General features: G+C 53.9%; 4 protein-coding genes and 1 non-coding gene across 5 annotated transcripts; 2 read left to right on the top strand and 3 right to left on the bottom strand.

The window, feature by feature from the left end:
- The first annotated feature begins 239 nt into the window (after positions 1–239).
- On the top strand, positions 240–1,514 carry B0T26DRAFT_128355 (uncharacterized protein). Its single transcript, XM_060433349.1, has 2 exons — positions 240–830; positions 944–1,514. Exons 1-2 carry the CDS (start codon positions 605–607, stop codon positions 1,132–1,134), a joined length of 417 nt encoding a protein of 138 aa, XP_060300159.1. The 5' UTR covers positions 240–604; the 3' UTR covers positions 1,135–1,514.
- Positions 1,481–1,571, bottom strand: B0T26DRAFT_t78. Its single transcript has one exon. It is a non-coding gene; the product is annotated as a tRNA-Gln (tRNA).
- A 359-nt stretch (positions 1,572–1,930) lies between these two features.
- On the bottom strand, positions 1,931–3,054 carry B0T26DRAFT_747648 (uncharacterized protein; the record flags this gene model as incomplete). The annotated part of the gene is made up of 2 exons (XM_060444868.1): positions 1,931–2,966; positions 3,050–3,054. The coding sequence occupies 2 exons, from the start codon at positions 3,052–3,054 to the stop codon at positions 1,931–1,933; spliced, it is 1,041 nt and encodes a 346-aa protein (XP_060300160.1).
- A 1,403-nt stretch (positions 3,055–4,457) lies between these two features.
- On the top strand, positions 4,458–5,447 carry B0T26DRAFT_128506 (uncharacterized protein). Its single transcript, XM_060433350.1, has 2 exons — positions 4,458–4,960; positions 5,048–5,447. Exons 1-2 carry the CDS (start codon positions 4,607–4,609, stop codon positions 5,180–5,182), a joined length of 489 nt encoding a protein of 162 aa, XP_060300161.1. The 5' UTR covers positions 4,458–4,606; the 3' UTR covers positions 5,183–5,447.
- Positions 5,448–6,117: 670 nt separating this feature from the next.
- Positions 6,118–7,163, bottom strand: B0T26DRAFT_747650 (uncharacterized protein; the record flags this gene model as incomplete). The annotated part of the gene is made up of 4 exons (XM_060444869.1): positions 6,118–6,142; positions 6,383–6,602; positions 6,680–6,883; positions 6,953–7,163. 4 exons carry the CDS (start codon positions 7,161–7,163, stop codon positions 6,118–6,120), a joined length of 660 nt encoding a protein of 219 aa, XP_060300162.1.
- Positions 7,164–8,554: the final 1,391 nt, after the last annotated feature.

The following is an 8,554-nucleotide window of genomic DNA, read 5'->3' on the forward strand; positions in this document are numbered from 1 at the left end:
AAAAGAACCCAATAAACAGATGTTTTTTTCTTTCTTCTTTGCTCAATACATGTTTCTGGCTGAGAGGTTTTTGTTTCCCGCCACTTACCTTGAGGTGATTGCTGTTTGTGAATTAAATTGGCTTCCACTCAGTGGCTGAACAGCTCGTTCGCAGCGACTCGATAAGCTGAGGGGTAGCTCGAATTAAGGTTATCAGCCCCCTGTCCAGCGTCCTCTCCCCCTCCAAGCCCCTGGCGTCGGGGACGACATCATCGTTTGAGGTCAAGCCCGGCTGTCTTGGGTTTCCTATAGAAGAATAGAAAACACGGCCTTACTAAGAGATCTCATCCCAGAATGCCGGAAGGGGGTTTATTAGAAGAGCAACAAGAAAGAGAGCTGGGCTGAAAAGGCGCTGGCGAGAATCACTGACTGCTGGGTGACGTCATGTTTGCTTGAAGATATAAGGCACCATTGCCCGAACGATTGATCAGTTACATGAGCCTAGCTATTAAGCCCTGTTACCTCACATATCTTAGTAAATACCTCACTTACTCGCCTCCCTACTTATTTTAACCTGCGCACATCGCCGTTTGAAACGCAACTAAAACGTCACCAACCTTCCATCATGGCTTCACAATCTTCCGCACCGCTCAGCGGCAGCAACCCCGCTCCCAACAACGAAAGCGACAAGAGCAACACCACAACTGATGCCGACGCCAATGGCAGCAACACCGACCCCAACTTCCCCTACAAGTCCAGGCTCGACGACTACGCCAGGAGCCTGAAGCACCCCATCAAGCGCGCAGGCGCCAACCCCAGCGGCACCACTGGCGGCACAATTGTCGAGAAGGGTATGTACGAAAAAGGACACCCCCAGCCGACACTCCCGCCTCTCTCTCCCTAGACTGTCGCGGACCCCTACCTAATGTTCCTCTCAGAGACTAACTAGCGCGCACGCCCGCAGTGTCCGATTACATACCTGCCGTGGGCAAGGTGCTCGGCGCAGGCGGGTCCAAGGGGGCGCCGGAGCCTGCTGCTGCTTCTGAGTCCGAGATAGGCGGCCCTCCGAACCGGCCCGACCACGACCCTCAGATTGCCGAGTTCGTCCGCGACCAGCATCGCAGCAAGGGGGTCATGCCTGAAGCGGAGACGTGATGTCCGGGCCGGAGAGCAATCGCTAGTCGTGGAACGGCGCGGTGATAGCAGACAGCTCTGTCGACCCGCACGCAGGAAGAGCGGTGCAATTGGTAATGGCTTCGTGCGGTTGGCGTTTCCCAGTCTTGTTTCTACTCAATTGCAACACCATTGCTTGGTCCTAGTCTTGTTTAGGTGGTGCTTTTTATTACTGCGAATTCCACTAGTACATTCTCAAGATTTGCCCCTACTCCGTCTATTTACTAAAAACGAAAGCGGACAACGGCGAAAAAAGAAAAGGCCGTGAAAAATAAGAGCGAACCAAAAAGGAAAGACGAGATGACCAAGAAGAAAAAGCAAGAGAATTAGGTCATACCCGGGGTCGAACCGGGGTTACTGGAAGGCAGAGAGTTGTTTAGACTCAAAATCCAGAGTGATAACCACTACACTATACGACCTTGCTTGTTGTGTTTTTGGTTGAACCTTGCACAAGGTTCAACCGCATAAGAAGGAAAGGGGCGGGCAACGTTTCTTTTTTTTTTCCCTTTCCCACAAGACCCAAGGCTGTGTGTTCTCTGCTTCTGCCACTGCTGGATACCCGCCCTCTCAGCGAAAGGAAAGGAATTACATTACAAAAAACGATTCCACAGTCTCCTCATCTTGGTATGAATGATTTGTGAGGAAAATCCACGCCGACGAGACAAAAGTTGAGAAAAGAGGGACAATTTCGTTGAAGATAGAAAATATAAGATATTCGAACATGAACTCCAGGCAACAGAAAGAAACACGCACGCACGCACGCACAGCAAGGAAAATTCTAAGCCAGCACAAGGTTGGCCGCTATGGCGCCGAAACCCATAAACATCATGAAGCCCATCTTCAGCTTCAGAGCTCGCGAGGCGCCCGCCGTGACGACGGGCTGCTTGGCCGTGCCCGTCGCCGACGGCGTGCCCGCGTGCGACCCCGGCCCAGTCTTCTGGCCGCCTCCCGAGGTGGGGCTCTTGTTGTTGTCGTTACCGGCGAAGTCGGAATGGGGCCAGCCCTTGTGGTCGTTCTTGGGGTCGTTTGGGTAGTAGTTGGAGCCGCCGGAGCCGGAGCTGAGGTCGTGCACTGCAGCAGTGTTAGGCAGGGACTGGGCGGCGCCGTTGGCTTGGGGCTTGGTGGCAACGTTGAGCTGATGAGAAGTAGCGCCATCCTGCCCCGGAGCGGGGGAGGAGCTACCGTCGGGTTGAGAGGCACCGCCATCGCTTGATGAGAAAGCACCTTCGTGTTCAGAGACAGTAGCAGCATTCTGCCCAGATGAAACACCGCCAGACTGGGGAGCGCCCGAACCGCCATTAGGGTCAGCCATTGCGTTGTATTCTCCATGATCCTCGTAGCCGAAACGGTCGCCGAACCCAAGGCCCTGAGAATCCCCACTGGGACTGTTGCCTCCGTCCTCGCCATGTCCGCCGTTATCATAGTCATCACCGGCGGAGCCCAGATGAGCGTCCGAGTAGCCCGGGGCGTCCATGTAGCGGACACCAGGCACGGTGGCCGTGACACCGTTGCCCTCGATGCGGACCCTGGCGGTGCCCAGGGCGTTGGGCGCGGTGATGGTCTGCGTCTTCTGGTCGCAGACATCGCAGCGGACCGTGGTGACGACGAAGTTGGGCGGCGGCGTCGGCTGGGTCCACCTGGCCGGGTCGCCGGTCCCTACCTCGTGGACCGTGTACGTGGCCATCCACTCGCGCGTCTTGCACGCCGCATGGTACGTAACGCAGTACGACTTGGTCCATGGCTCCCACGTCACCCTCGCGGGAATGCACGACAGGAACGACGACGTCGTGTATCGAGCGTCATCAAAATCTCCGCTGTAAATATGAGACTCTTGTCAGTCAAATTGATTCTTGATTCCCGGATGTATATCTTGTCAATACGGGGTATAAGTACTAACCCCATCTTGTCTGTTTAAGGGGTGGGATGCCGAAAACAGAGGTTATATGCCCGCCGTCTGGATTAATGATAAATGGTATGATAGAGGCAAATGATGGGAGACACTCGCGGAAAAGAAAACGACAACAACAAATGAGTGTGTTGATAATTATTGCTCTTGACTTCAAACGAATGACTGGCCTCGGCGGCAGGGAAATGAGCGGAGAAACGAAGGAAGAGGGCCAAACTAGGAACCGAGGGCATCGACAGACCTTGGCTTAGTCTTTTATCAACAAACCTACGGCGACATCAGCCATTAGACTGCGCCGGCGCGTCCCTTCGCGGTCGATTCTTCACGTCGAGATTAGAGACATGGCCAATTATGGCCAGTTCGCGTGGCGGCGTGGAATGACTGAATATTCCGTGCATTCCAGGCCGTTTCTCGCGGTTGGGGGTATGGGGGATTGCGGTACCATGTTAAGATTCCACGGCGACGCCACCGGTCCGACAAATTACCTGGCGGCTGGGATGCGCCGCTGGTCAAATGCAGCATCTGAGGACGGGATTTTGCAATGCAAGAGCGAGAGGCACAAGATGGATGGACAAGATATACTAAAAGGCGAATGACAAACAGCGATCGGTGACAGGTGGCGCGATGGTAGTAATGTGAAAAGGAGCAATTAAAGCCGTCACATTCACACACACATTAGCGCGCACCGATCGAACGGAAAGTCAAAATCGCGGGCAAGTCCACATACAGCCAGCCATCACACCTGCGCCATTATCAGCAAGACACACCAACGCCACTATGTACTGATTCTCTAGAGCGGAAGAAGAAAAGAGCCCTCGAACCGACAGCCAAAACCCCAATTGAGTCTCTGGGCCAACCTCCCAAGAGAGAGACGGCGAGAGAAAGCAATCAGAGCCAAGGCAAAAAAAATAAAAATGTCTCCAATCATTCAGCATCTCAGACCCATTTGGTGCAGGGAGAAAGACTTCCTATCATGGAGTTTTGAGATTTAATCTCCGAAGGGCGACCCCGATTGGGGTCAGGCAACGCGACACCGTAGAGGTTCTAGTGAAGGTCGTGGCATCTTCGTGAGCTTTTTGATACAGAAGAAAAAAGGGAAAAGAAAGTAAAAAAAAAAATCGAGACCGACTGTTATATACACCCAACGGCAGCCGGCCCTGGCCCCACCAAGCCCCACCTTTCTGGCTTTTCCAGTGGACCTTGGAGCAAATCAGAGTTTCGTTGGGTTGTGCGACCCTCGAGACTGGCATGTCCTCCTTTGATGCATATCAAGCGGCAGCGCACCGCTGCGCTGACGGGACACAGCAGTGCCAAACCGGCGCGACCTCATCGTTGTCGCTAGACTTTAATAGGTGCCGCCATACCATAATAAGGATATTAATCTTTGCGACCTATAAACACACCTAGCGGCGTAGCTGCAGCGTCCAGAAGCGCCCGCCGCCGCCATCGACGAAAAAAAAAGGCAATCGCAACGTCGTGCCATTCTCCAAAGACAGTCTACACAACATAATCTCCCTTTCTGCACGAGAGAAAGAAGACGAAGAAGCCATGCCGGCAGACGAATACGCGGCCGTAGCGCGGGGGCCGCTGAAGCTCAAGGGCGTGGTGGGGAGCAAAGTGGAGAAATCGAAGAAGAAGAAGGACAAGAGCAAGCAGAAGACGACGGCCGAGCAGCTGGAGCGGGCGCTGTCGGCGGACGGGGGAGGAGAAGAGGGCCGGGAGTTGGAGCAGAAGCGGCGCAACAAGACATCTCTAGACGGCGACGGCGACGGCGACGACACAGCAGCAGCGCAATTACAACAGCAACCCCCACCACAACAAAACCAAGACGCCGAAGACGACTCGGAAGACGACTCCAAGACCGAGACGGAGCGGCGCTTCCTCGAGACGAAGCGGAAGAGGGTACGTTGACCCTTGCCCCATGCCCCGTGCCTTATGCCTCGGAAGACCCCTTGAATACGACATGCTAACAAGACACGGCCTAAACAGTTAAAGGAGCTGGCCGAGTCCGGGCGGGTGCGGCCCGAGCTGCTGAAGACGCACAAGCAGCGGGTCGAGGAACTTAATTCGGCCTTGTCGCGACTCAGCGAGCATCACGACATGCCCAAGATTGGGCCTGGTTAGTCAAGTGTCGACGCGATTGGCCGAGAAAGGGAAAAAAAAAAAACCCCCCTAAGAAAAGAAACAACCCCCCGAGGACGAGGAATTGGCGGCTTTGCGAGGCACGGGGACGTCTCATAAGTATCCCTTGGCTGGGAGACGCGTGGGCACGCTGCCGACATCTCACCTAAGGCTACTCCAGGCCATGCACTGTACACCTTCAATTGCAAGCAACGCTTGGTCAAAATTATGTAAAGCTAGTTGTTAGCTACCTAGTTTTGCTCTACCGTACCGCATCTAGTATTGCCTGGTGTCGTTACAGCATATTCCTCCTTCGACCGCTGCACACTCATCGTGTACTGTTGCAGGCCATGTTCCATGCCCCCCAACTCGTGCCCCCAATAATAGCCTGTGCCAACCGCTCTTGAAATCTCTATGTTCATAGATACCCGCGTGAGGAATGCGGATATCGTGTCGTAACCCCCTCAGATGTATGCGCGATGAATAAGACACATAAGCCGCTCCAAATGACCCCATAATGCAAAGGAATGTGTGGGTATGTCCGTCCCCGCGCAATGCAGAACAGAAAAAAAAAATAGGCCGGACCAAAATAGTCTCCGGCCGGAAACTCGTGGGCTCGTAACTTCTTACTCTAAACTTTTCGAGAACAAAGTTCTTCTCTCTTTGGCTCGAGGATTTTGCTTTGGCGAGCTTATATTAGCCCAACCAGCCCAATCACTGCCCCTATCAAAGCGAAGAGAGCCATTCCGCGGTCTTCTTGCCGCGGGGCTGCATTCTGAAGGCTTGGATTAGGCCTTCCGTCGCCTGGGGAAGAAGTCACTGCCGGATCGGCGTCCACGTAGCTCGTCGAAGTAACAGTCACGACTCTTCCACTCGACGTAGACGTGTAGGTTTTAACCACCATCTTAGAGGAATGCGAGGTTGACGAAGACGAGTGCTTAGACGATGTCGACAACGTGGTTCCTGTTCCGCATATTAGCATCCCAGTCAAGGTAAAACAAAAAAAAGGCAGGCAGAAGCATGTGCAAAAATAGACGACAAAAAAGAAGAAAACAGAGCACAAGGACAAAGCCAACATACCTCCGTCGGCCGAGGAGGAAGAAGATGTCCACCATGAAGTAGGAGATGGGAAAATGGGGGTCCCAGACAGAAAAGACGACGGGATCGGGAAGAGTGTGCTTTCACTTGGATCCAAAGACATACCGGTAGATGAGCTGGATTTTGATGTTGACGAAGTCACCGAAGGGGAAAATGAGGAAGTGCTCGAGGTGCTTGACGTGCTTGAGCTTCCCGAAGGTGTTGTAGACGACGTGGGGTTCTGTGTGCTGCTCGGAGTTGTTGTCCCTTGGGACGAGCTTGGAGAGGGCCCATCGGTGGTTGTGCTTCGACTTGTGGTCGGCTCCGAAGTTGACTGTGAAGTTGGCTGGGAAGTCGGCACCGAGGTTGGCTCAGAGGTCGGCGGGGATGTGGGCTCAGATGAGGTTGAGTTTGCATCCGCACGCTTCGCAAGTTGCAACAGCGAAGCTGCCAGCGCGGCATCGGCTCGGTGAACAGCCTCGATGGCTTCTTGTTCCGATAGCCAAACCCCAGGCCGGAAACGCTGGGGGAAGTATTTTTGCAGAAGCTCATGAAGAGCTTCGGGCGAGGCCGACTCCAACAAGGCTGAGAGCGAAAAATGCTCGACTTCGGTAGCAGCGATCTGGTCTGTGGCACCTTTGTCTTCACAACGTGTTGGGCCACGCCATGTCCGCGAAGGACTAGCCGAGCATATACCTAGCAGAAGTAGGAGACAGAGCCCAATGGCTAGCAGCATCCGTCGACGGGACGCCATCTTGGAGTCAGAGTCTGTGTGTTGTTGAGCGGGAGGCGTCGACGGCACTTTGTGGTCTAGGCCCGGGTCCAGTATTGTAGCCTTCTCCAGGTCGCCCAGATGGAGAAAGGCTGGAGTTGAAGGTGCGTCGGCACTTATTTGGTGGTCAGCCATGGCGCCGGTTTGTCCTGCCGAGATGACTGCAAAGTCTTGACGATATCGGGGGATGGCTGCGAGGGCTGATTCGAACTTCTGCCGCCAAGGTGGGCCTCCAATGCCTTGGGTGCAGGCTTCAACGCCTGCATAAAGCCAACGAGACCCAGTCTAGTGCTCTAGTGTGATGTATGTACTATGCGTTGCGAAGTAATTCGACAAGTAAGGTAGTCTGCGGCCGATTGATGTTTGATGGGGACTCGGCCTTGGTTTTGAAACAAGACGAAGTGACGAACAGATGCAGACGCAGGCCCACCACGAGAGGACAGGACAGAGCAAGCAGGTGCGATATGACTAATAGTACGAAGATGCAACACCAGGTTCTTCGGTTGCGTGACGAACTTCGATTCCGGAAGTTGTGAGGATACCAGAAGTAAGACAATAAAGGATGGCCAGGACGGACAGCAAAGCAACGTAAGGTCGGGTTGCCCTTACCTCTGCTTCTTCTCTCCCCACTACCACTACCTGTTTGGGCTATGATGGATACTAGTGGACCTCTCAACTGCAACCCAGACCTGACCCCTCGTTTCCCCCCAGAAACAGTATTCGCTGGGCGTTCTCGGCGTCTGCAGTCTTTCAGCTTCTGAGAGTGGCGTATTGGGGACGCGGCATGAGTGTGGGAGCTACCTAGCTAGGTAAGGTAGCTTGCGGGCGCTTGAATCTGGATTTCCCAGCTATGGATATCTTGGGTACTTTAACGTTCACCCCAACTAGTGAGCTATAAAAGCCTCTTCCAATACGGATAGATAGGTCGTACCTTGGGTACCTAGTGGGGGGCAGGTGTGGTGGCACTTGCCAAGTTGCAGCTGCCATCCTTTCCGGAGCAAGCTCTCTTCAGCCCTTCATGGTGATGACGCTGCAAAGCGAGCAGGGGTGCCAGGAAGCGGCTCGTTTACCAAGGCCCACTACAGGGAAACCAACAAGGTTGGGAAAGCTTTGCGATTTCTTTTTCTTCCCTCGGGCCCGGGCACACGGCAGCTTGTAAGGCAACACGACCCCACACTTTCCACCCTTTTTTGGGATTGGAGAAAACTTCCCGGTTTGCTGGACGCAAGTTGAGCCGGAGATCGCAACATTGGACTTGAAATCGGGTTCCCTTCTTCAATAGTAAACAGCTGGCGATAATCTTCAAGTGCGAGTTTTGTTTAGTCAGCAATATTTCCTTGCTCGCAAACCTTTAAGAGACTGCGGGCAAGAAGTGTGGATATAGTGCCAACCAGCGGGGCCACCGACAGCGGGTTTAAGCGGAGTCGCAGACCACCAGCCATTCGTTTTTGTCGACAAGTGGTGGTTGGAAACGGGCAGCGGGGTTCCCGATACGACAACGGATGGGCTGACAGAGAGCAAAGAAG

This window comes from Lasiosphaeria miniovina (assembly GCF_030549165.1).
Source record: "Lasiosphaeria miniovina strain SMH2392-1A chromosome Unknown B0T26scaffold_2, whole genome shotgun sequence".
Taxonomy (NCBI): Eukaryota; Fungi; Ascomycota; class Sordariomycetes; order Sordariales; family Lasiosphaeriaceae; genus Lasiosphaeria; species Lasiosphaeria miniovina.

Coding starts and splice junctions, on each gene's coding strand:
- B0T26DRAFT_128355 (XM_060433349.1), top strand. CDS start 605: ATGGCTTCACAATCTTCCGCACCGCTCAGCGGCAGCAACCCCGCTCCC. Junction 831..943: donor CGGCACAATTGTCGAGAAGG/GTATGTACGAAA, acceptor GCACGCCCGCAG/TGTCCGATTACATACCTGCC.
- B0T26DRAFT_128506 (XM_060433350.1), top strand. CDS start 4,607: ATGCCGGCAGACGAATACGCGGCCGTAGCGCGGGGGCCGCTGAAGCTC. Junction 4,961..5,047: donor TCGAGACGAAGCGGAAGAGG/GTACGTTGACCC, acceptor CGGCCTAAACAG/TTAAAGGAGCTGGCCGAGTC.